The 27,104-nt window shown below is 44.2% G+C and overlaps 1 protein-coding gene across 1 annotated transcript; it reads left to right on the top strand.

Annotated features, from left to right (window-relative positions):
* Window positions 1-959: 959 nt before the first annotated feature.
* On the top strand, window positions 960-24,842 carry CCL28 (C-C motif chemokine ligand 28). The gene is made up of 3 exons (XM_065045165.1): window positions 960-5,754; window positions 18,857-18,983; window positions 19,747-24,842. Exons 1-3 carry the CDS (start codon window positions 5,691-5,693, stop codon window positions 19,919-19,921), a joined length of 366 nt encoding a protein of 121 aa, XP_064901237.1. The 5' UTR covers window positions 960-5,690; the 3' UTR covers window positions 19,922-24,842.
* The last annotated feature ends 2,262 nt before the right edge of the window (window positions 24,843-27,104 follow it).

Here is a 27,104-nt window from a genome sequence, read left to right as displayed (position 1 = left end):
TCTCTTGTGACCATAAACATGTTTTCAGACAAAGCGTAAGACCAGAACATTTATGTATTTATTTGTGTTGGAAGAAAAGAGCACCAACCTTCTTTTTAATCTTGACTTAACGAGTTTCCATTGAACACTTGTCACTTTTGTTATCGCTCCATACATACAATGTTGATTTTTAAAAGACAGGGAGATCCAAAGAGTTGCTTGGAATACATGTGAACATCAAGCTTTTTAGGAGTCTGGAGAAGCGTGTTAGAAGAAAAGCATCATGCTGAACCAGACCACTGATCTCTAGTCAGATATTGTCTCTGTAGGGCATGAGCTTTCACTGATTACGTGTTTATGAATAGACCTTCTGTCCTCATTCCACTTTTTTGTCTTTTGGAATAAAAATAACAGACTCACTTCCTCATTCAAAAAGTCAGTTAAGGCCTAGGACAAAAAAAGACTCCAAATCTTAGGGGAACATGATCTTTGGCACTCAGCTCTGTCATGAGAAGTCTTTTGGGATACACAATTGGGAAGAGGCTGTTTGGACAATTACAGAATCACAGAATCACAGAATGTCAGGGATTGGAAGGGACCTCGAAAGATCATCCAGTCCAATCCCCCTGCTGGAGCAGGAACACCTAGATGAGGTTACACAAGAATGTGTCCAGGTGGGTTTTGAATCTCTCCAGAGTAGGAGACTCCACAACCCCCCTGGGCAGCCTGTTCCAGTGTCTGTCACCCTCAATGAGAAGAAGTTTCTTCTCAAATTTAAGTGGAACCTCTTGTGTTCCAGTTTGAACCCGTTACCCCTTGTCTTATCATTAGTTGTCACTGAGAAGAGCCTGGATCCATCCTTGTGACACTCGCCCTTTACATATTTATAAACATTAATGAGGTCACCCCTCAGTCTCCTCTTTTCTAAGCTAAAGAGACCCAGCTCCCTCAGCCTTTCCTCATAAGGGAGATGCTCCACTCCCTTCATCATCTTTGTTGCCCTGCACTGGACTCTCTCCAGCAGTTCCCTGTCCTTCTGGAACTGAGGGGCCCAGAACTGGACACAATATTCCAGGTGTGGTCCCACCAGGGCAGAGTAGAAGGGACATCACATTTTTTACATGGTCTGCAAGAATGACTAAGTTATGTAGTCAAGAAAATATTTTTATTTTCTAAATAATAAGGAAGCATGCAGAATTAGGGGCCTTTGTTCTAGAAATCCCAATGTACTTATTTCCCACTTGTATATCTCAGCATGAGGTTTTCTCCTGAGCAAGCCAACCATGGAAGACGTCTGCCATTTTTTCTCTTCAGCACCTGCAGATCCTCTCAACACACCTCTTGTGGTCCTTGACTTTTTAAAAACAGAGATTGAGAAGGGAAGGTTCTTCATTTTCTCCTTTTGCTCACTTGCGCAATCAATGAGGTCCTTTACCTAATGCTACATGATGTCAACTTTTAAATGTTGTATTGGAGATAGGGAAGGGGTTATAATTTGGCTATCTCAAATGATAGGAACATGCCATTGGAAGCCAAGCGTTCCAGTTTATCAGCAAGGATGTGCTCCATGACAATCTCAAAGAAAGCTGTTGAGGTGAATCCTGGGGCTCTGCTCAGAGGTTACTTCCCAGAACAGTTCAAAATCTGCAACATGTTGCTAGCATGGCTTCTATCGAATGGTACTCCTTGCTTCTTCAGTAATGGATTTCTGTGTGTCTGCCTCTTGTTCTCTAGCCAGCAGAATTTTCATGCCCATCTTTCCTGCAGTCTCTGTTTCTTGCCTTCACAGAGGAACAGAATCACAGAACTTATCAGCCTAAATCTTCCACTTCGTTCTCACATCAGAGAGATTTTCACTTCTCTTTTGAATGCCAGTCAGCTTCTCGTCTGTGCTCACACCTGTTCCTCTTGTGGTCTGGCCTCTGAAGTGCTGCCCTGTGAGGAATGATCCATTTTGCTGTGTACTAGTGTTGGTGGCTTTCTCCATGCTGTTTCCATTGGTGATGGTAGCTACTACTACTGCAACAGCTAAAATCCAGTAAATGCACCTCCAGGTAAAATGCCTGGCTCTTAGGTAGTGGGGGGCGGAGAGGGGTTCAGGGAGGGAGTCAGCTTCTTCAAATGGAATTCAGAATACCTGTGATGAAAATTTTGTTGAAATGGCCAGTAGAAAATACTAGGTATTTCTCTCCAATTTTGGCACTGCAGCCAGAGCTGGCACCTTTGTTTTCTTGGTGTGTAAAGCCTCTTCTTTGAGATAAAAACCAGCATTCTTCCAGACAACTCAACTTTCAGCCTATTCTATCATAATTTAATGGTCAGGGAGTGAGAAGTCCATGCCCTACAAGCCCCAGGTCCCAGGAAGCTCAGGCTGGGACAAGCCTTTCAGCTCTCGGGGAGGCTGAGCACTGCAGGAGCGTCAGAGCTTTATTTGCTTGTGGGGACATTCACCTGATGGGAGTGAAAAGGGCGGTCCAGTCCTTCCTCAAGTTTCTCCTCTGTTTTATATATCAATAAGATTTAGTGCCAAATGTAGAGTATACCCCCCTGAGGCCTTGGCTGTCTGTCAGGGGAGCTTTTCTGAGAAGTGGGTGTATCTATGCCCTCCCACTGGGGCAGAGGACTGAGTCTGGCTGGCTTGCTTCTTATCGAGTGCATTAATCATTTAAAACGTTCACAGCTCAGATTTTTCTTCTGATTTTTTTTTTTTTTCCCCAAAGGAAACTACCTGCAGATAAATTTCTGGTATGCAGAAGGCTGAATGAGAGTTGTGCTGAGAACTTTAATGTATTGGAGTTGTAGGCACAAGGCCAGCTGATGCAGGCTAGAATAGGGGACATCTGAAGAGGTCACAGTTTGGGATTTTGATACCTGCACAAACAATTGGAGACATTTCTAGGAAGCCCAAAGTATAATTGTGAATTATGTCCTCTGTCCATTCATGATTTAAGCCAGTCTAGGAAAATATATATCTCGTATTGCAAGTTGATTATTATGATCATTTATAGAATAATAGGAAGTACTGAAGTAACAGATAAGTCTATTGCATCTATCAGTATGTCATAAGCCTTTGTCAAATCAAGTTCTGCTGGAGACAGCAATGATCCCATATTGTTTTAACATGAACTATCCTGCTTTAACAAATTTAGCCAGTAGTTTTAGTCATCTTCAGTAATCAGCACTGCTCTCGCAAAAGAAGATTGTCTGAGGGCAAGGAGGGGGTTAAAGGAGGACAGTTTACTCAAGCCTCTGGTTGAGTAACTGGAAAACTATATGTATAACTGAAGGCATTAGATTACAATGCATCTGAATGTAGTAGTTGCAACCATAACCTCTGCTCAAAAATTGGAAGCTTATGTTAAAAGAGCTGTCAGTTTTAGCCTTTCCAGCAGTCCCACATTCACAAATAAACAGTAGAACTTCAAAAAGGATTAAAACAAGGATTTGCTTTGTTTCTCAAGTAGAAGAATGACTACCTTCGCATTTGCAACACTTTCTGCCTGCAGGTTTGCACTTTCATTTTGAATGCAATCCAAGTCAATATGTCAATAAAACTTCGCTTTCCTTTAGCTGTACTTGTAATTAATGCCACTGTCAACTATGTCAGTGCAATTCTTGGAAAATAATTTCTGTCTAACTTGTTCTTCCTTTGTAAGCTGGATGACTGCCTGCACGTTCATGTGGAGCTACAGCACAATATTTGCTGTTGTTCCCTGGCTTTGTTTTTATTTTTAATTTCTCGGTCTCATAAAACAGAGTTGTTTCCTCAGTTTACGCTTTGTCCTGTTCTAATAGGTTTAGCATTTTGAAGTGTTGACACATTATATAGCCTCCATAAAGTAGAAAACATGTTCCAGGTCTGACATAATCATAGCTTCCTTACTACACTTTCCCACTGAAGCAAGTTGACATTTATTTTATTTTGGACCTATAAACGATATAATGAACTCTGAGGGTACTCACAATGTAAAACTTCAACTCAAACTGAGTAATGTGACTGAAGAAGTTTTATGCAGCATGCTGCAGTTGGTTGACAGCAGCAGAGAAATTAACACCTGTGGATGTCTGGTTTTGGTCTGTGTTTCTGAGAGCACAGAACGTGTGTGTCTGAATAACCACCTGGGAACACTTTGGACTTGTCACCGCAGGAACCAGTCTTAAAAACTGGAGTGCTTTGGTTTCTCCCCCCATCCCATTCACTGCCACAGCTCCCCATACTCCATACTCTTGCTGCAGTGAGACTTTGGTAATCTGTATCTGGCCTATAAAACTGTAACTAAATGGTGACAATGAATCAGCTCTTTGATTTCAACATAAATTACTTCCCTGAAATCATACTTTAAACAGCATATATAATAATCTACTACTTTTTATCCTCTTAACAGTAGACTTCCATTCAAAGATGTAGTACTCTGCATTTGCCCCATTCTCTTATCCTGGTAGATAACACTGCCAAGCAGAAACCAACAGCTATGAAGTAAAACTGTGATAGCCAGGAAGTTTGTTTGCACTGTATTAATTTATTATTAGATGGAATTGCATAACTGGTGTTGGGACAGTGTGAATGTAGATTAAAGTCCCTGAGGTTAGCAAGTTGTTCTGTCTCATGTTCTGGAAATTTAGGAATGGTAAGAATGGCTGTAACGAGCCAGAGCAAAGGTGAGCGTGGTTGAAGAGTTTAGGGGCTTCTCAGACAGATTTCTCTAGTTCAGCCCTGGAAAAGGTCAAAGCAGACAGCCTGCACTGCAGTGGCAGTGCTGGAGTAACTGCATGTTACCCAAGTTATCTTCTTGGGGCGTAGGAGATTTGAACCAGTGACATAGTCAAGTGTAGCAGGAAATGGGAGCAGCTGTTTTCCCCAGAGACAGTTTTCCCCATCTCCTACATGAGTCAGAAAAAGACTTTTTTTTATGTCGCTCACAGAAGCGTTATCAACCTCCAAATATGCATTTCCCGCCCCCCCAACTGAAAGTTACATGTTTGTTCAAATCGAACGTTCCTTCGATAACAGAGGAAATTATTGAAACAGGCTGCAGAAAAAAGAATCAGGAAAAAAAATGGAGGGAGATACACCAGCTGCAGTTTCTCTCCATCTGCTTTTCACCAAAAACATTGCAGACTCTCTTTCATGAGCAACATGGCTCCTGCATCACCAGTGGACAAAAAGGGAGTAAGGGACCAAGATGTGCTGAATAACACGGCCCTTGCTCGGGGTCTTTACAGACTGAAAACACACGGGTCAAATGCACGGTGAGAGCATGGCTTGGCTGTTCCTGAGGTCATGCCTATTCATACTGCAGCAGGTTTGGCCCACGACTTCACGTGCTTAGCTTTGATGGAGATGATATTTAATCACAGGGGAGGGTTTTTTTCTTTTACGTTAATCCCGCAAATATTTGTTTCTGAAGTATTTCTACTCTCAGCATTTCTGTTGTTGAAGAGCCTCATCAGCGAGGAGGGCGGGGAGGCGGCTGTAAGGCTGTACCGTCTTGGGGCACTAAGTGAAAAATAACCTCTTTTCCCATCTGGCAAAACACTTAGCCACGCGTCTATAGGTAAGAAGAAGAACCCTCCTGAAGTCCATAGTGCCACACGGGACGCAGGGTGGGGCTTTGAGTCACCTTCATCCCAGCAGCCGGGAGGTAACGTGAGGCGTCAGATCCTGCAGCTCGTCCCTGCTGCGTGGCTGTGCGCCTGCAGATCTGGGAGGAATGGATGTGAAACTGGTCACTGTTTTGGCTGTTCTAGCACTTGTGGCTAGTCAGACGTCTGAGAGTAAGTAAAATTGTCCTTTATCTATTTATATGCTTTATTCGCCTAAAAAAAAAAAAAAAAAGAAGACTGAGAGAGTGTCTACCTGGAACTGTGTCTGCTTGAGCCTTTGCAGCTCTATACGGGACAACAGACGATAGTTTGCAGGTCTGTGCTGTAGCATGGGAAGATTTAAGCAGTGAAACCTGGCTGCCTTAAACTGCACAGAACAATTGGTTTTTGTTTCAGTGAAGCAGGAGCTTCACCTGAGAATTTCCTTGGTGTTTCCACAACGGATGTGGGGACTTTGATTCTGTAAGATGGCTTAAGCAACCAAAAGCCAAGTGGGTTGTCATAGCAAACATTATCAAAAACATCGTGGCTGAGAGATTTTTAACTGCTGGAAGCGTAAGACTTTGAAGCAGTGAATATCCTGAGGGAACACCTAATAATATTTCACTGTTTGTTTAAAGGGATCTCTCTCGTTCAGCTGCAATTTTCTCCTTCCCAACCTTCTCAAGAGGTAATATGTTTAAAAAATCGCTTGGTCTTTTTCCTTTAAAGTTAAATTGCCCTGGATGGCAATGATTTAAAAAACTTTCTATGACAAACTTCAGGTAACTGACTTGTCTCTACAGAAAAGCAGTTTTGCATGCAGCTTTGTTCCACATTCAGTGAAGCATGTCTCGAAGATTTGAGAGATCTAATAACACTTGCTTTCGTCTTGTTGCATTTTCATCAAAATAGAAAAATTTTCAGAATAAATTAGCCAACGCTGTGCTTGAATTCTTGCTTCTTTGTAATTTTCTAGTGTAAAATAAGCCGTGTTCACAGAAAAGATAGTTCAAGTTTTGGAGACTTCAGCCTTTGAGATGCTCCTTTCTGAAGATCCATTTACTTTAGTAGGACTAGGAATTGTGGAGCTCCTTGAGGGTTTAGAAAATGTGGACGAAATCTGCCTTAAAATTTTATCCTGTTAAAATGGCCACTGCACCTGCTGGCATGGGAGTTCTCTGCAAGTGTTCTATTAGATTTATGATCTGGCCAGTCAGCAAGGTCTTGCATAATAGGACTGGCACGTACATGCACAGGTCAAAGTAAAGGTTCTCTTAGAACATGTTTTCTTACACTGCATGATCTGGCAAAGGGGAAATACCCTTATCACCCAACTTTCCTCATGCAAACGTGCTCCATACTTAGCAAAAATACTCAAACAGAAGAACCCACAATGAAAATGGACAGAACTGAATGTGGCTTTCTGGATACAGGCACACCCTGCTCTGATCTGAACCAGATTTAGGGTTAGCCTTGACTAGGGTTAGGCTTCTTAGGCTGGCCATTATGCATCCATTTATTTCAGGGTCATGGTACAGATATAAAAGTAAGGTTTGGGCTGCTACATGCAAACTTGCAGAAGTTTCCTTTGCTTGTGGATGTGAATTTAGCTGTTGGCAGAAGCCAAGAAAGCCATCTGGTGGCCAAAAGTACAGCCAGCCACAGGCAGGGACACGGCCCTCCCAAGCAGTGCCAGCAAATGAGGAGATCAAGATTATTTTGTAGTGTGTGACACGGTTGTTATGTGGTTGGTTTATTTTTTGCGTTTGGGTTTTGTTTTGCTTCTTGGTGGTGGTGGTGTTTTCGTTTTGTTTGGTTTGGTTTTAAGTAATATAATGCAAAAGAAGTTTTTTGCAATTTTACTTTAAAAACTTCTGGCGTTCTTCCATCATCTGAGTGCCAGGGATTTACAGGGTGCCAGGTGCTGTCACACCTGCAGTGAAGTGGGCAGCTCCACATGACAAAGTATGCAGCAGGTTGGACAAGGGAACTTATTTGAAAGGTGGTTGGTTTGAGTTTTAGTTTGAGAAGGCTGAAGTTCTCTTTCAGAAGCTCCTGCATATATTCCATCTTGAAGATATGAAGAGAGAAATTTGGTAATTCCTATACAGTAAAAACATCCAAAACAAGTGTTAAATGTACAGGGTAGGAATAACAACTAAATAAGACTCTTCGGGTCCTCCCAAAGGAGTTAGCTAGAGTTATCCTAGTGAAATTATTCCAGTAACACTGGTCTGGTCAGAGTTAGGATGATCTGTGCGGTGTGGGATATGAGTTCCCTCTTACCAAATAGTATTGCTTTATATATATAAAAAAAAAAAAGTTGTGTGTTCATGACAGCTTTTTGCATCTTAGCGTATAGGACATTATCTGGTTTGGTTTTGCTAGGAACAGCAGAAATTTCACCTTCTGATAAGGCACTGATAAGGTACTGGATGCCAGTGTTTGTTTGACCACACCACTCTGTTTTGCCAATTTTCATCCTGCATTTTGTTGATACTCTGTAGGCCGGAGCATCAAGGATGATGCATGGGTACAGACATCTCACAAACTAGTGCTAGTGATTTGATGGACAAAGACTCATTTTAAAATCATGACCTATATGACATACCAATCTGTCCATCTCCAGTCAGCTTTCCAGCCTTGAAAATGTCCCTATTAACAGCCATCCTCAGAGCAGAGCAGGAAAAGCATCACTGCGTATCTTCATTTGTATTTATTCTTGGCCACAAAATTACATTCTATGATTTATGTATTACGATTTATACTTTATTTATGGTTATTTCCACCACTTCAGCAGCTATAGCTTACAATCCCTTCTATCTTTTGTTTGTCCCTTTCTCAGAATTATGCTTTAACTCTGTATATAGCCATGCAGTCAAAATAGCAAGATGCATTAGGGCATTTTTCAGTATTTGACTTTCCCTCTCATCTCCAGCTATTAAGCAACCTCCTTGTTTTTACAGAGTACAGCTATGTTACATTTGCCGAGGACTGGCAAGTATAGAGTCTTGCATCTGGGTAGGAACAACCCCAGGTTCCTGTATAAGTTGAGGAATGACCTATCAGAGAGCAGCGTAGGGGAAAGGGACCTGCAAGTCCTGGTGGACAGCAGGATGACCATGAGCCAGCACTGTGCCCTTGTGGCCAGGAAGGCCAATGGCATCCTGGAGTGTATTAGAAGGGGGGTGGTTTAGTAGGTCAAGAGAGGTTCTTCCCCTCTACTCTGCCCAGGTGAAACAGCATCTAGAATACTGTGTCCAGTTCTGGGACCCTCAGTTCAAGAAGGACAGGGAACTGTTGGAGAGAGTCCAGCACAGGGCAACAAAGATGATGAAGGGAGTGGAGCACCTCCATTATGAAGAAAGGCTGAGGGAGCTGGGTCTCTTTAGTTTGGAGATGAGGAGACTGAGGGGTGACCTCATTAATGTTTATAAATATATAAAGGGTGAGTGCCATGAGGATGGAGCCAGGCTCTTCTTGGTGACAACCAATGATAGGACAAGGGGCAATGGGTTCAAACTGGAACACAAGAGGTTCCACTTAAATTTGAGAAGAAACTTCTTCTCATTGAGGGTGACAGAGCACTGGAACAGGCTGCCCAGGGGGGTTGTGGAGTCTCCTACTCTGGAGACATTCAAAACCCACCTGGACACATTCCTGTGTAACCTCATCTAGGTGTTCCTGCGCCGGCAGGGGGATTGGACTAGATGATCTTTTGAGGTCCCTTCCAATCACTAACATTCTGTTATTCTTTGATTCTATCATCCTGCTTTGTTCACCTGTCAACCAAGATCAGAGCCTTCTGCCTAACAAAATAGTTATTGATTTGCTTTAGGTTAGGTGAAACAGACCTCCTTTGAGGTATTGAACTCTTAAAATAGCCTCAAGAATTTTTTAGGCGAAAGGAACATTTTCTGGCAGCTTCATGAGCAAATGAGTACTACATGAGCTGCTTTACAGTAGCTAACTTAAAGCACAGGTGATGTGATAGTAAATTTCCTTTCAAGGACAGAGCCTGGATTCTGTGTCCATAAGCCAGCAACACCAGATTAAGAGCTGAAACTTACCTATGGAAATTGCTGTATTGAGACCAGAGCAGTTCAATACATATTGTGTTCTGACTAAGCAAAACATTAATCCGATTAGTCGATGCAAAGGTTTGTGGGTGTTTCTGTGTTGTTTTTTTGGTGGTGGTGGTGTTTTTGTTTTCTTTTGTTTTGTTTTTTTTCCCCCCAAATGTACAGAGCCTACTTTGTAACCACCAAATAGTTCCATTAGGAAACACTAATGCCTGCTGCTAATAGTCCCAGGTGTGCCAAAGTTGTGCAACCGGTGCAGAGCAGCATCGGTTCATGCTGAACTCGAGGCACATTAGCAGCTGGTCTCACATTTCAGCGTAGATAGAGAAAGTGCCTCAGGATGATGAATCTCACTGTGCAGGAGAAGCTGTCCCTCCGATCGTGCAGTGCTTTGGGGGTACCCATTCTGCTTAACGACCATATGCATCTTTGCTGGGCTCCCTTAGTTTGTCTAAGTGCAAGAACTATCTTTCTGGGAGTCTTTTGGTTACATATAATGTCTACAGCATAGCCTTTCGTTCAGCAGCCCATGGGTCACATCCAGTTCATGAAGGTCAGCCAAGTGCTCTGCCAGCAGTACTGACAGGCTCCTCTGTGCTGCCAGTGGGATTCTGGAGGGACCACCAAGGGCCAGGTCAACACACTGACTGCTGGAGTGACAGCTGTCAGGAAAAGGGCTGTGCAAGGCCTGCCTAAGGCAGCTGGGCTGGCTCTGGAGCACAGAAAAATGGATACAGGGACAGAAAGTGCCTTTCCCACTGTTGTCACCTGGAACCCAGCTTTTCCTCTTGTGTTTAGTCAAAAGAGGCAAAAATTACACCAAACGTAGTTAAGAGCAAGTACAGGGTTGTGGGAAATGGCACCATCACTCACCAACCATTTCAATGAGGCTTCATCTACCCTTTTTTCTCCATCTGGCCCCCCTCCAGGAGGAAAAGAGCTGCACTGTCACATTGAATTTTCTACAGAAGAGCCTGGCTGAACTGCTGTGTTTCTCCTTACCAGCGGTCTGCCCTGCCCATATTGAGACATTAACCGAGTCCTGCCTGCCTAAAAACCGCAGCCAGAGAGCAGCAGAGCAGCTGCTGTGTGCCACAGAACAGCTCTTCATCAGGCACTGCGGTTTCTCTAAATAGGCAGGCAAACCTGAGAACGTCTGCTTGACACTGAAAAAAGGAGGGACAGGTTCTTTGTTGCCTCAGAACCTGAGCAGGCACCAATAATTGCTTTTGACATTTCTTGCCTGAACCCTAGATGACACAGCCTTCCTCAGCTTCCTCAGCCTCTCAAGTTTGAGAAGGACAATGAAAAAAGTAAAGCAGAAAGGATGAGAGAAGTTTCTGTGGACTGAGTTTGGCCAGGTAGGAGATAGCAATCGGAAAAAATAAACTTTCATCCATTAAAGAGACTTGATACTGATCAACAGAAGCATAAAGACATATATAATGAACAGTACTCTCAAAGGTCTTGTTCCACCAGAACTGTTTTTTGTGCTGTAATAATGGACTGGGCAATGGAGTGGACAGGATGGCTCTGTGCTCCGGGAGAGCAGCATCCCCTCTCCAGGGGCTCTAGGGAAATACAGGAATTCCTTGGCTCACTGCTCCGAATGTTCTTCACACTCAGGAACTGAAGCAAACAAACAAACAAAAAACAAAACAAACAAAAACACAAAGCAAGCCAAATCAACCAACAAACAAAACACCACAACTTTTAAAACTGACTCCCATGTAAAAAGGTACCAGTTCTCACAAGTACCTCTGTAAACAAGTTGCTGATGACACTTTCATATTGTCTGACAAAAAGACCCTGATGCCATGTATTCATCTGTGACTCAAAGATAATTTATATTTTCCGTATTGTAGATGTACTTTCATGCACATAACAACAAGAACAATATTTAAAAGTGACAGCTTTTTTTGGTCAAAAAAACAGTGCAGATCAGAATTCCTCAAGGCAAACACCCATACAAATCTGTGAAAGCAAGAGACCCTCTCCAGGCACATGCATCAAATAAAAAGTTACTAGCAGGCTCTCAAACTCCATAAGAAATGCTTTTGCCTCTTTAGCAAAATCTTAAGCACCACCTTACTCACATTTTAAAAAAAATTTCAGTCTGCTTTCTTGTTGGTGTATTCACCAGTTTCACATGCAGTCTGTTGCATGTTCTCATGCTGGGAGGCACAGATTTTTGTATAACTGCATGAACTAGATGTCAGTGGCTTAACGCTTCAAAGATTAACTGAGTGTCAGGTAATTGAATTCACTCTAAAACTGCTATTCTATTATAGAAGTGCTGTCTAAAAGTGCAATTATAAACAAGTTTCTGAAAGATGCGATTCCTGTTGGAATTGCTCCAGCTCCCTGCTCCATCTCCCTGCTCCATCTCCCTGCTCCATCTCCCTGCTCCATCTCCCTGCTCCAGCTCATTGCTCCATCTCCCTGCTCCAGCTCCCTGCTCCAGCTCAATGCTCCAGCTCCCTGCTCCATCTCCCTGCTCCAGCTCATTGCTCCAGCTCCCTGCTCCAGCTCAATGCTCCATCTCCCTGCTCCAGCTCCCTGCTCCAGCTCAATGCTCCAGCTCCCTGCTCCATCTCCCTGCTCCAGCTCATTGCTCCAGCTCCCTGCTCCAGCTCAATGCTCCATCTCCCTGCTCCATCTCCCTGCTCCAGCTCAATGCTCCAGCTCCCTGCTCCAGCTCATTGCTCCAGCTCCCTGCTCCAGCTCATTGCTCCATCTCCCTGCTCCAGCTCCCTGCTCCAGCTCAATGCTCCAGCTCCCTGCTCCATCTCCCTGCTCCAGCTCATTGCTCCAGCTCCCTGCTCCAGCTCAATGCTCCATCTCCCTGCTCCAGCTCCCTGCTCCAGCTCAATGCTCCAGCTCCCTGCTCCAGCTCATTGCTCCAGCTCCCTGCTCCAGCTCATTGCTCCAGCTCCCTGCTCCAGCTCCCTGCTCCAGCTCAATGCTCCAGCTCCCTGCTCCAGCTCATTGCTCCAGCTCCCTGCTCCAGCTCATTGCTCCAGCTCAATGCTCCAGCTCCCTGCTCCAGCTCCCTGCTCCAGCTCCCTGCTCCAGCTCATTGCTCCAGCTCCCTGCTCCAGCTCATTGCTCCAGCTCAATGCTCCAGCTCCCTGCTCCAGCTCATTGCTCCAGCTCATTGCTCCAGCTCAATGCTCCAGCTCCCTGCTCCAGCTCCCTGCTCCAGCTCATTGCTCCAGCTCCCTGCTCCAGCTCCCTGCTCCAGCTCATTGCTCCAGCTCATTGCTCCAGCTCCCTGCTCCAGCTCATTGCTCCAGCTCCCTGCTCCAGCTCCCTGCTGCAGCTCGCTGCTGCAGCTCTGCTGGTGTCTGTTACCCCAGCACTTGGTGAGCACTCTTTTAGGGTGCAGAGCGCACAACCTTCTTGCTTGCCAGACAGTTTTAAAGAGCTTTCTGATCTCCTGCTTATAGGAACTGAAATTGATTCTCCTGCTTCTATTTTTTTTTTTTTTCATGCTCTATGACTCTTGCACTCCTAAGCTAAACGATTACTTAAGGAACAGCATGATTTACAGGCTAGGAAACATAAATTAGCCAAAACAAATAGGAAGAAGACTGTCTCGCCATTTCTCCCAGATTATCTCATGGACTGGGACACAGGCGTCCTTGTTGTGCTCACTGTGAAGCAGGGGTTTGGTCCTGAGAGCCTCATACCCTAGATAAATCCCTATACACATACCTTTGCTTGTCGTTGAGCTGCTGGAGGAAGTCTCTTTCAGAAGATATATTTCTGTGCTAGAGCAGAAGAAATCAAACACCAAAATGTTGATATTTGTCATAAAAAATTATTGACATATGATCTCTTTTTTTAAGGCTCAGTGACTTTTTGTTTTCAAGATGGTATTAGCAAGCAGGAAAAAATCTGCAGGAGATCATTCCCTATTGGAGACATGTTCAGCCATGGGAGCCCTTGGGCAATAGAAAACATAAAATCCAGCAACACCATTAATAATGAAATAAATAACTTACGCTTTTTCTATGGATAAACAAGGTTTAATCCAATTCCTTAATTGTGTTCTTTAAACATGTGTTCATTAGAGCATAAGCAAAACAGCGCTGGGTGCGCGGGGGATTCACTCCGTCCAACACGCACACCTTTAACAATAAGAAGTGTGCTTAAATACAGTATGGTATTACATATTCATAATGACCCCAGAAACGCCTATACATATTCATGACCTTTCCCTGCTTTTTATTAAAATGTGTTTCAGATAATCATTTACATATTCCCCTCCTTGACCCTCCCCTGTTGTGCCTGGGCAATGTCACTTGGTGAATTTGAGGAAGGGTCTTTAGGGGTCTTTGGATGAAGGCTCCTTCAGCTTCGTCACAGTGGACTTCTTACCTTTGGCTCATTAGAAGGAACTGGCTGGAATCCAAGCTACCAAACCGACTGGAACCAGACTGGTGCCTCCTTTTTGCTGTAAATCTTGGCTATCTTGTCTCCTCAAGGTTGCACAGCTGGTTCTGTAAAACTTCTTATCTCAGCATTTAATGAAGTCCTACTTTTTTTCTTTTTTTATTTTTTTAGCACAATTAGTTACATACAGCTCTAAACTAGATATTAATTATGTGGTTTAAAATGTTAGCTTGTTAGTAGGCCCTTATTATATAGTTGCTTAACCCTTAAAATGTTAGTTCCCAATATCAATATAACTTCCTAAACAAGTTTCATAACTTTTTACATAGAACTTAACCACCTTTCCCTTTTCCAAGTTCAGAGTCCGTGCCTCATTTGGTTATACCTGTAAACATTAAACATCTTAGCACGAATCACAACTGCACTTTTCACAATAATTTCAAAGACAAAAGATAATGAGCCTGATTCAACCTTGAAAGGCAGAGCTTTTCAATTATACTCATGACACTTCCTGTGTCATTAATGTTGGTGACCTTCTTCCACAAATAAAACACTTAAATATTTTTATTGTTATTTTATTGTATTATTTAAAGCCTTTACATATGTGCAGGGAAGGAGAGGTGGAGGAAGCTGTACTTTAAACAACAAAAACATCTGTCTTATCAGAAAATCTGAGAGGCTGATATCTCATCCTGTAAGTTGTAAAGATGACTAACCCTTGACACCTCTCTGAAGTGCCCTTCCACTAATGTGTGCAGTATGGAGACCAAACAGCAGGAGCCTAAAGTCTGTCTGCAGGCAGACAGCTGGGACTTCACCGGGGTCACGGCGATGTGGTGGGATGGCTCACATGGCAGGTGTGCTGCAATGGAGGGGTATGGGCTTTTAGGAAGAACAGGCTGGAAGGTGAGGAGGGGCCTTTTATGCATGAGAGTGGCAGGAATGCATGGAGCTCTGCCTGGGGATGGATGGGGATGATGAGCCTACTGAGAGCTTATGGGTCAGGATTAGTGGGCAAACCAACAGAGGTGACATTGTAGGGGGCATCTGCTGTGGACTTCCTGACTAGGAAGAAGTAGATGAGATCTTCTTCAAACAGCTGGAAAAAGCCTCACATTCACAGGCCCTTGCCCTCATGGGTGACTTTAACCACCCTGATATCTGCTGAAAGGGCAACACAACAGTGGTCAAGCAATCTACAAGATTTCTCAAGTGCATTGATGGCATCTTCCAGCACAAGTAATCAAAGGAACCAGTAAGGAAAAGCACTCAGCTGGACCAGATACTTGCAAACAAGGAAGAACTGCTCAGGAACATGAAAGTCAGAGGCAGTGCTGGCTGCAGTGTCCATAAGATGGTGGAGTTTAGGATCCCAGGAGAAGGGAGCAGAGCAAAAAGCAAGAGCATGGCCCTGGATTTCAGGAGAGTACCTCTTCAGAGACCTGCTTGGAAGAATCCCATGGAATATCATTCTGGAGAGGAGAAGGGTCAATGAGAGTTGTCTGACAAGCTCTAGAAAGGTCTGTCTCAAACAGAAAACCAAGAAAGTGGCAGGAGGTCTGCACGGATGACCACAGAGCTCCTACCTGAACTCAAACATGAAAACAAAGTGTGGAACAGAGGAGTGGAAGCAGGGGCAGGTGACTCAGGTGGATTATAGAGTTGCTCTCTGATTATGCAGGAATGGGGTTAGGAAGGACAAAGCTGAGCTGGAGTTCAATCTGGCAAGGGATGTGACATGCAGCAAGAAAGGATTCCACAAGCACATAAACAGTAAAAGAAAGAGGAGGGAATATGTGAACCCACTCTTCAATGGGGCAGGGCAACTGCTGACAAATTACATGGACAAGCTGAGGTAACTCAGTGCCTTCTCTGCCTTATTGTTTACCACTCAAACTGGCCTTCAAGAATTCCACATCTCTGAGACCAGAGGAAAGTCTGGAGCAGGGAAGATTTATCGTCAGCGGAGGAGGAACAGATTAGGGAGCACTTGGAAAATCTGAACCTACACAAGGCCACAGGGACAGATGGGATGCATCACCCACCAGTGGTGAGGAGCTGGCTGATATCATTGTGAGGCTATTGTCAATGATCTTCAAACAGCCATGGTGACTGGGAGAGGTTCCTGAAGAATGGAAGAAAGCAAATGTCATTCCTATCTTCAAGAAAGGCAAGAGGGAAGATCCAAGAGAACTATAGCTTGGTCAGTCTCACCTCCATCCCTGGGAAGGTGATGGAGAAAATCCTCCTGGAAAGCATTTCCAAAGATCTAAAGGATGAGACAGTGATCAAGAGTAGACAGCATGGATTTATGAAGGGAAAATCATGCTTGACCAACCTGGTAGCCTTCTACAGTGAGGTGACTAGTGTGGTGGTCAAGAGGTGAGCAGTGAATGTTGCTTACATTGACTTATAACATCATCATAGACTAAGTTGACAAATTACAGGGTAGATGAGTGAATAGTGAGGTGGACTGAAAAGCAGCCAAACAACCAGGTCCAGAAGGTTGTGATCAGTAGCACGAAGTCCAATTGCAAGCAAGTGGTGTACCCCATAGGTCAACATGAGCCCAGTGCTGTTCAACATTCTCATTAAAGATCTGGACAACGGGGCAGAATGTGCCCTCAGCAAGTTTGCAGATGATAAAAACTGGGAACGGTGGCTGATGCACCACATGGTTTTGCTGCTTTACAAATAGACCTCAAAAGACTGTAAAAATGGACAGAGAGAAATCTCATGAGGTTCAAAAGGGGAAATGCAAAGTCCTGTGTCTGGGAAGGAATAATACCAGGCAGCAGTACATGCTGGGGGCTGGTAGAGAAGGGAGGAAGAAATGTGTCTGGTTCATCTGCTTGGTTCACAGGATCCTCAGAACCTGGTAACATGGGAAAGGGAATGAATATGTCACTGGTTCAGTCACAGAATGGCTGCTTGCCTAATAAAATGGCGTTAGTTATGCTAAACACTTTACCAGGGGTCAAGAGCAGGGGGTACTGGTCACAGGGTCAAGTGTGATCCTTCCCCTCAGCACTAGCGAGGCCAAAGTTGGAATGTTGGGTCCTGGACTCTCCAGCACTAGAGAGACGTGGATTTAGTGGAGAGAGTCCAGCAAAGGGCCACAAAGATGATAAAGGGACTGGAGCATCTTGCATATGAGGAAAGCTTGAGAGAGCTGGGACTGTTTAGCCTGGAGAAGGCTCAAGGGAGTTGTCATCAAGGTGTTGTAACCATCATGGTTACAACATGATGGTGGATGGTTACACATCATGGTGGATGAGGGGAAAGCTGTAGACGTGGTCTATCTAGACTTCAGCAAAGCCTTTGACACTGTCTCCCATAATATACTCCTGCAAAAGCTGGTAGCCCATGGCTTGGACAAGTGCACTCTCTGCTGGGTTAAGAACTGGCTGGAGGGCCGGGCCCAGAGAGTGCTGGTGAATGGGGCTGCATCCAGCTGGCGGCCAGTCACTAGTGGTGTTCCCCAGGGGTCAGTGTTGGGTCCAGTCCTGTTTAACATCTTTATTGATGATTTAGATGAGGGGATTGAGGCCATCATCAGCAAATTTGCTGATGACACCAAGTTGGGAGGGAGTGTCGACCTGCTGGAAGGCAGGAGGGGTCTGCAAAGGGATCTGGATAGACTAGAAGAATGGGCTGATTCCAATGGGCTGAAGCTCAACAAGGCCAAGTGCCGGGTGCTGCACTTTGGCCACAACAGCCCCCTGCAGCGCTACAGGCTGGGCACAGTGACTGGAGAGCAGTCAGGCAGAAAGGGACCTGGGGGTACTAATTGACAGGAAGCTCAACATGAGCTAACAGTGTGCCCAGGTGGCCAAGAAGGCCAATGGTATCCTGTCCTGTATCAAAAACAGTGTGGTCAGCAGGACAAGGGAAGTGATCCTTCCCCTGTACTCTGCATTGGTGAGGCCACACCTGGAGTATTGTGTTCAGTTCTGGGCCCCTCAGTTCAGGAAAGACATTGAAGTGCTGGAGCGGGTCCAGAGAAGAGCAACACGACTGGTGAAGGGACTTGAACATAAGACCTATGGGGAGAGGCTGAGGGAGCTGGGGTTGTTTAGTCTAGAGAAGAGGAGGCTTAGAGGTGACCTCATCACTCTCTATAACTACCTGAAGGGAAGTTATAGCCAGGTGGGGATTGGTCTCTTCTCCAAGGCAGTCAGCAATAGGACAAGGGAGGTAGTGGACCCACCGTCCCTGGAGGTTTTTAAACTGAGATTGGACATGGCACTTAGTGCCATGATCTAGTAAATGGACTGGAGTTGGACCAAGGGTTGGACTCGATGATCTCTGAGGTCTTTTCCAACCCACTTGATTCTGTGATTCCCGTAACTGGTGGGAATGAAAGAAGGGAGACAGGCACTTTGCAGTAGTGCCCACTGACTAGGACAGAAAGCAGTGGACACAAAATAAAACACATGAAATTCAATCCAAACACAGGGAAACACCTTTTTGTTTTGGTTTGTTTTGTTTTGTTTTGGTTTGGTTTGGTTTGGTTTGGTTTGGTTTGGTTTGGTTTGGTTTGGTTTTGTGAGGGCGGTCAAACACTGGAGCAGGTTGCTGAGATAGGTTGTGCAGTCTCCGTGCTTGGAGATATCCACAAGATGTCTGAGCATGGTCAAGGGCAAGCAGCTCCAGGTGGCTCTGCTTGAGCAGGTGAGCTGGACTGGATGACCTCCAGAGGTCCCTTCCAACCTCAGGCATTCTATGATTCTGTGATTCTGTGAAGTCAAGTTATGACTTCTCTGCTTCATACCTATGTTGTTTCTAACATTCTTATTACTCTTTTTTAGCTTTGTTTCCTGGGGCCTTCAACTGTTGCATGAAAATTTCACATGGAATTCCCAAAGGAATTCTCCAAAGAGTGGAGAGGTTTGAAGTGCAGAAAGCAGATGGCCTGTGTCACCTGGAAGCTGTTATGTAAGATATGTTTTGAGTCCTTCACTGTGAAAGGGGTACTGTCAAGTTAAAAACTATTTGGTGCCACTTAAACACATAGAATCTTAGAATGCTGACACAAATTCAGTGAAAAACAAGATTGTGTGTGACTTAAGACTGCTAGAATTGAATTTCCTTTTCAGTAATAATATCGACAGTTATTCAGCCTGCACTAACTTTGATACTTGCCTTATTTTCAGAACTGAAGAATGACTCGTGCACTTTAAGACTTATCTGTTTTTTTCCAACTGTTGATCCTCTCCAAACCTTGCCTAAACTCATTAAATCAGCTTTACTTTTGTACATAAGCTTTTTTTTTGTTTTTGGTCTGGTACCATATCACACTGTGTTAAACTGATAAATTTCAAAGAAATCCTGGACATTTTTTTTATTTCTAGGCAGTTGCATGGTGATCCTGAAAATAATAATAATAACGTTGTCTACTTACTTATTTGCCATAGAAATGTGTTGTTTTGCACTGTGTTTTTTTTCAGTCACACTGAAGTGGTAAAGCTTTTTTCAGTTTTTAGAAGACAAGTCTAACCATATGAACTTGAGGTTATAACTTTTACATATTTGAAAACAGACAAAAGTGAATAGACATAGTATAAAATAAAATATAATTTAATATAAACCAATTCTAACTTTGTGGTCTTCATAGGTGAGTGATAAGTACGATCATTTTTAAAAGCTGGGGACTTTACATTTTTTCTTTGAAACTGACAACCAATTTTTGCTCTGGCAGTCTCTACATAGAAGGCAGAAAGTTCTGTGTGAGCCCACAGATTAGAAAACTTAAAAAATGGATGAAGAAGAATAAGCACAAGATTCCCAGGAATAAACCTCACAGTAGAAAGCAGAGAAGAACCAAAATTATTAAAAAGAAAAGAAAAAATAACATGAAGAAGCAAGCCCCATGACGAAGATACCTGCGAACAAAGATAACAGACTTCATCAGCCATGGATGATTGTAGCTTTAAAATGACTTTTCAAATATCTGAGTGCTAGAGAAAGCAGTGGCAGAAAACATCAACTCTACACAAGAATTATTCTGGTCAGCTTACCAGCCAAATGACAAGGAGTTCTTGACAACGCCTTGTAGCAAGTGCTTGCTGCACCTGCTAGATCTATTGTTAGACTTAAATCCTCCTCTCTCCCATCATGTTTTCATGGCAACCTCCCCTGTGATTTCTGTTTTAACATGGAAGTATGTAGCTCCTTCCTCGTCATTGCTCTATTTTCCCAGTCCCATTCTTGGTCCTTATTCTTCCTTGTCTGCAATCATCTTTGTGCTGTTACGTGTTTTATTTCTGTTCTTCCAGTCATTAATGTTTTTTCTCTTCTTACATAATTTTATAGATAGATTTCCAGATACTAGTTCAGTTTAAGTTGGCCAAAACCCATGTATTGTTTACTTATTCTAAAGAACCTCTGCTCCCAGCTGTTACTGTAATGAAATATCATTTCAGTGATAATAACCGAGCCTGTTCATCGGGCTCCAAGTGTGGCATCCAAAGCTACGCAACAAAAATAATCTCCATTTCTTTTTTTCATTCAATTCCCTATTGAAATCCTTCAGCTGGGTCTTTCCTGCCCTCTTTGCTGCATTTCTCATAATTACCCTTGAGGATTGCATGTGTCTATCAAGGCCTTTCTTTGAAGACTAACAATAAATGCCGGTCTGGCTCTGCGCTCCATAGTCCCCCTCTCACTGCATGGCACTGCCTTCTCCCGTGTGGCACAGTCTGCAGTTCCTTCCCTCCCTCCTTCCTTGGAAACTTCAGGCTAATTTACTATTTCCACAAAGCCACCTCAGTCAAAGGCACTTTTCCTCAGACACACACATGTGGAAAGCAGCAAATGAGGGAAAAGATTGGTCTTAAAAACAGTAAGTGCCATAGAATGCATACGTAAAATATGTATCTGGTGAGCCAAAAATACTTAATATAGCAGCATAATTCTGTTCTTCTTCCTCTTCACCTACTAATTACTGTTTGTTTTCATTCACTGCATTTGCCTTAAATTAGCTCCTCTGAATTTTCTCTGGTATTTGTTTTGAAATTGCTACGTCTAACTACATACTCCAAGCATTGGAGAAAGCACAGCAGATGACAGTAGACAGAAGCAGCTGCTGATGGCTTCCCTACATAAAATAAAGATGAATATCTGTAGCAAGGTCACTAGAGATTAGATAGCATACACCGACAGATGCACATCTGATGAAAGAAACTGTTTCATTTCAAAACAGATAAGAAACATAATTATCTTTTCTGATGAGGCAACAGCCTCCCAACGGGGATGAAGCAACTCACCTACCTCTTCTTCCGGCTTCTAGGGAATATTGTGTGCGCCATGCGCACTGGCAGAGCTCCATCCTGCTGACATGACATGCAGGACGCCTTGTGCCAGGAGCCAGGTTTGGTCTTGCTTTCTCTGTCTCTGAACATGCACAGAGGCTCTTCCTCCCAAACACCGCATCCAGGGGAGGCAGAGGATGCAACCCTGGCTGATGCAAGCTGTGGTGGCACACGTTTCACACCATTTTGTGTGCACTCTGATGTGCACTGTGATGCCTGGACACCGCATGGTTTAGTAAATGGGTATTCGGCAGAACCTAGTCCTCCTGGGCCCAGGTCAACAGAGCACCTGGAACACTAAATTGCTGAAATATATTGCACTACAGTATCGGTATCTTACTGTTTCTGACAGTTCTGCTTATTTTCTTCCTCGTGGTCTGCTCAAGATTCCATATTTTACCTTCACACTTCCCTCTTGAGTCACACATTTCTAGGTGGGTTTATGATAGCATCTCAGTTCCTCATGCAGCCATCAGTGCAACCAGTGGCCTTTTGGGTGTGTAGAGTGTACCCTAAGTATTGACCAAAGTATGGAGTCTACCCTGATTTCCATGCCTGCTTTATTGGAAATATTGAGCATTCCATGGGATCAGAGAATGCAACTAACTTCCCAGGCTATCACAGACATGTCTGAGGCCCCTGTGAACCATTTGACCACTTTGCTTACGGAATGATTAAATATTGCCACTTGGTAAAGTCAAGTCAGGAAAGTCTGGGAAATTGGAAAACGCAGAAAAGTCAAGCTGGGAGTACGGATAGGAAAAGTGAAACTGGGAGCCTCGATGAGACCACAGCAGCACTACCATCGAGACTGGGAACTCCTGGGTACCCAGCCTGTCATGGGAAGTCCCGTCCCTGCTGGTTTCGGCACAGGCTGCTGGGCAGCTCCACACAGTCCTGGCCTGCAGACCGGTCCTCTGGGCTCGGCTGTCTCTCCAGTTTGGGGATTAGTATCTTCTTCCTACTGATGACCTCCTTTTGTACTGTCAGCTTTCCTGTCCCCTCACATTAGATTCTTATCTCTTCAGCAGTTACTGCTTTGTATGTGAAATAATAACACTGCTGCCGTTCCTCCTCTTATGTATATTGCATAAAAACAGTAAAGTGTGTTCTAAATGCATTTTTATCATTTTTAATAACTGGAATGGTTAAAATGTCACAAATATTTCAGGACCTAACCAGATCTGCAACTCAAATACTATTGAAATATATGCATTTACTGCACCTACTTTAACAAGACAGGCTTTTATAGTTTTGTTTACACCTCCCTGTTCTCCAGTGTGTGTGCTATTTCATATCAGGTTCTCCTGGATTCAATAGATCAAACTGAGAGATTATGAGATGACACAAGTCCTCTCCCAGCTCCCAATTGTGTTTCAAGTTTGAGTTCCTGGGCATTCTTTTGGGAGTTTAACAACTTCTACTAGTCATTAAACCAAAAAGCTTTCTGACCCAATATTGGTATATGAAATATCAAAACAACACTTGAAAGATCTACTACCTGGTACAGTTTCATTTATCCCTGAACCCTGACACACAAATATGTAAAAAAAACAACTTTCAGTTTCCAGACTTTCACTTGAGTGACCTCATATTCCCTGTACCTGAGCATTATTTTTGACCTTTGCTATTTTGTACTTGGCAACAAAATAAAATCAATATTTTTTTCAATAAAGTCATTTCAACATCTTGTTTTGTGGAACGTATTATTATGGGACAGGATGCTCTTTAGCCTGAAAATGCTGGCTAAAATTCTCTTTTCAATGGGTTTAGACACCTAAAGATGTAGCTGGCATCTGAAAACCCCAGTGAGCATTTTAGTGACTTAAGTGTAGCTCCAACTGAACTAAATCCAAACTAGGCCTGTAATTAATATCGTTAAAAATTCTCATAAATTCACGTTTAAAAGGTTTTAAGAAACAACTTTAATCATCTGGCTGTTTCATTTATTTTAAGAATAATTAACTTAGCCTAATACGACAGTCTCTATCTCTCTAAGAGACTTTAGGAAAAAAAAAGTCACAGATAGGATTGCTTGAGAATTACTAAACAGAAGTAAAGAACCTGTTGGGTTTCTTTGAGGATAAGCCAGTGCCTCTAAATTTGATACAAAGGCTTAAAACTAGAAGTAAAGGTGAGTCATCAGAGAGCAAATACTTTTCTTTCGAAACAGTACTGGATTAGGAAATCCCACCCACATTTACACAGCTGAAAAATGGTGAGAGAGGCTCAAATTCAAACTCCTCTTTTATCAAAACAACCTGGATTTTAACAGAGAAAGAGGAAGCAACATCCGAGCAGATTTCTGCTCCAAGCTTATTCTCAGTCATGCTGAGTTTCTTTGGTAGTACTATTTTCATTAAAAGGACCTCTCCTTTCTCAGGTTTCAAGTTCTAATGTTACTGAGGTGCCGCATTCATTTTGGTACATTAGTCCAAATTACCGAATACAGTCTCTGTTGAAAATCCCATGGGACAGACTGGCTAAGCTCTCGAGCCATGAAAGGAAAATTACCAGAGTTCTCAAAAGCTGGGCTGGAAATAGTGGCAATCACATGTCTGAAACACAATTTGGTTAGATGACTATAATTAATTACCTAAGAGGTTTGGAACAAGATTCATCAACAACTTAAATGATATTACTGCAATATTTGCAAGAAAATCGTATAAAGCAACTGTAGTCTATTCTATTGCGATAGCAGTATAGGCAGGTCCCTTCTTCTGAAGACATACTAGTAATTTTTTTGTATGTATTGCCTTGCAATACACTCTGTGACAGGAAAAGCAGATAAGAGGCTCACAAAACCAAATATAAATAACACTATTGACAACAATTATAAAATAAATTGTACTGTTTAATGAGAAAATATGGTACATCTTAGGTACATCTTAAAGAAGTCTGCAAGAGGAGGACTTCTGGACTTGATGCAAATTTAAATTAGCATCTGGATCCAGAAACATCCTGAGGAGGCAAATATAATACATTGATTTTAGCAGTGCAGATTAGATACCTGCTCTCTGAATTTAACCTCAGATAATTGTTAAGAAACTGGGACTGCATTGTGTCCTTAACCTGAGTTTTAAGATTCTGAAAACCCAGCAGCTGTCTGTCACATTTTACCTTTCACCTTTTAACTTTTCTTCATCATCTGCAGCATGTGAACTTTAAATGCGCCTCCGTACTGGCACAATAGGAGAATATGATTATAATTTTATTGGCTACAGGCGGTTGACAGAGGTTTGTTTTGAACGTACATAATTTTGAATCAATAGCAATGGTTTCATGCATGCCTATGTCACGCTATCTTCTACAACACAGAAAGTTAATGTAAGAGACTGTGAGAGGTCATTCGTCATCCTGTACCACGGACGCCGGAAAAAAAAGCAATAATATGGATCATTTCCCCAAGCTAATCTTGGTAATTTTGGCACCATTTTTGATCATATCTGTGAAGGTGTAATAAAGAAAACAAGTTTACTGTCTACATCTGCATTTATTGTTGACTACACACCAAAAAAAACCATTGCAAAGACCAATTCTGCTTTTCCCATTTTGAGAGCAAACATGACATTTTTCAGAAAAACAAACAAACAAACACAACAACAACAAAACAACAAAAAACCCTGAACAAGCAAACCCCACCACTGTGTAAGTGCATGCCTACAGGCCAGCAGAGTGAAGCTGGCAGGAGCAGCAAGGTAGCTCTGCAAGGGCAGGAGAGCCAGGAGCTGAACGTGGCAAGGCAGGCAGGGTAGTGGCCCGGCTGGTAAGTGCAGTGACAGTGAGCAGGGTCAACCAAGAATCCAGGGTTTCAGGCCAGTCTGTAGTGATGAGCAGGTCAGAGGTGAAGCTGGGAAGTTAAGTCAGTGGCTCGGGACCACAGGGACACAGCTGGGCACAAGGACACCTGCTACAGTTCAGATACAGCCCCCCAGCGAAGGGGAAGAAGCGATGAGGGTCTCCGCACAGCTGTTTTTGCTGCAGCCCTGTCCCAGGCTGCGGGAGTGCGTTATACCGGAGCCAGGCCCACGCGCTGGGAGACGAGCCCCCAGGGAGCGGGGAAGGGGCTGCAAGGTCTCGGGGTGCACTCGCAGCCCTCACCTGAGCTCCCGCAAATCCAACAAGATGGATGGCTTCGTCCCCTGGGTGCCTGTTCTGTCCTACAGCCAGGACTGCCCGTGCAACCCCATGTCAGGAAGCATTTTGCCACCAAAGCCCACAATGAGAGGCTGGCGTTAGCAACCCATATTTAAGTCTAGAACAAAGGCATGGTTCTGCCTTTGGTTTTTCTTTTTGTGGTAGGAAGGGAAAAGTAGGAGGAATTCAAGTTTTAGGTTCCCAGAGCAGAAGTTCAACTTTTCTAACAAGAAGTCTGTTTGGTGTGTAGGCAGAGAACATGCGGTGTGTCTACACGACCTAACCGTGCCATCACCTACTTAGTTTGCATTTTGTCACCCTGTTTTTTCAGAATTACAAATGGAACTGGCTTGTACACAGACGGGCATAAGCTTATCAGAAGACTGCAGGGTAACATGTGCAAACTAAACTTTTGATTTCTCGGTAGTATTTCTCAATCCTTGCACTATGAAGAGTTACATGAAAAATCTGTGATTCTATGTGACAATAGCAGAACAGTTAGTTACAAGTGCAAAACAGATTCAACAAACACGACAGGAGTTAAGTCTTTCAGTGATAGTTTTTCCCTCTCTTTTGCATTATTTTTACATGCCCTTAAAAAGGTGGAAATAATACAGTTTCAACACCTTCACACTGTGGGTGGCAAGCAAAGTGTTGTCTTTGCCTAGCTGTAGCAATCAGATGTCACGGAACCTGACACTGGCTGCTAAGGGAGTACATTTAGTCGACTTGAGCAAACTATCAAGGCTTTAAAATAGGTGTGTGAATTTTATGAAGCACTTTCCCATCTGCAACAGGCGATGCCCAGTAACCTGTGCAGCAACGGGGTAGCTGGATATCAGTCATCACAGTGCCTACAGGCCGCCGAGGTTGGCATGTGAAACCCATACATTAGCTAATAGTGAATTTGCCAAGCGCCAATAACGCCATGAGATATAACTTGGCACACTGTGGATTTAACAAGCTGGGAAGAGATGTGACGGGAGTATCCAGGGCAGGTAGGGCAGGACATCGCCTCGTCCATGGGGCAGAGCGCCGTGCAAGCCCCCAGCGCCTGGTCCTGGCCCGCCACGGGAAGGGCCGTGGGCAGGTTTCACAGGCCCAGGATACGGGGCTGCGCTCCCTGAGCCGAGTTACCTGCACCACGGCCTCCTGCTGCCCAGGAGCCTCCTGCCCGCCCCGGCCTGATGACGCCGCAGCAGCCCTGGGGCCCCTCTCAGCGCGCCGCTGCCGCCTCCCAGCCCCTCACCCGCGGCCCTCCGCGCCCGATCTCAGCGCCCGGAGGCGCCGGGACGCGTCGGGCTGGGCCCGGGTCCAGAGGTCGGGTCCGGCGCCGGGGCGGCTGGAGAAGAGGCTGTGGCCGGGCCGGGCGGTCCTCGCCTCCCGTTGCCGGGCAACCGCCTCCTCGCCTCGCCGGGGACCGGCAGCCGTGCTACCCTCACCCGCCGTCAGCAGGGCGCTCCCATTGGCTCGCCCCGCGCTGCGCTCGGCTCCCATTGAGCGCCCGCCGCCGCTGCCGCGTCCTCATTGGCGCGCTGCCCTCTGGCCACGCCGCGTCACTTTCTCACACCATTCCCCCCGCCTTCTCCGCCAGCTGCGAGCCGCCCGG

The sequence above is a fragment of the Columba livia genome, chromosome Z (genome assembly GCF_036013475.1).
Source record: "Columba livia isolate bColLiv1 breed racing homer chromosome Z, bColLiv1.pat.W.v2, whole genome shotgun sequence".
NCBI lineage: Eukaryota > Metazoa > Chordata > Aves > Columbiformes > Columbidae > Columba > Columba livia.
The sequence above is the reverse complement of the archived record's forward strand: the minus strand, read 5'-3'. Positions and strand labels throughout refer to the sequence as shown.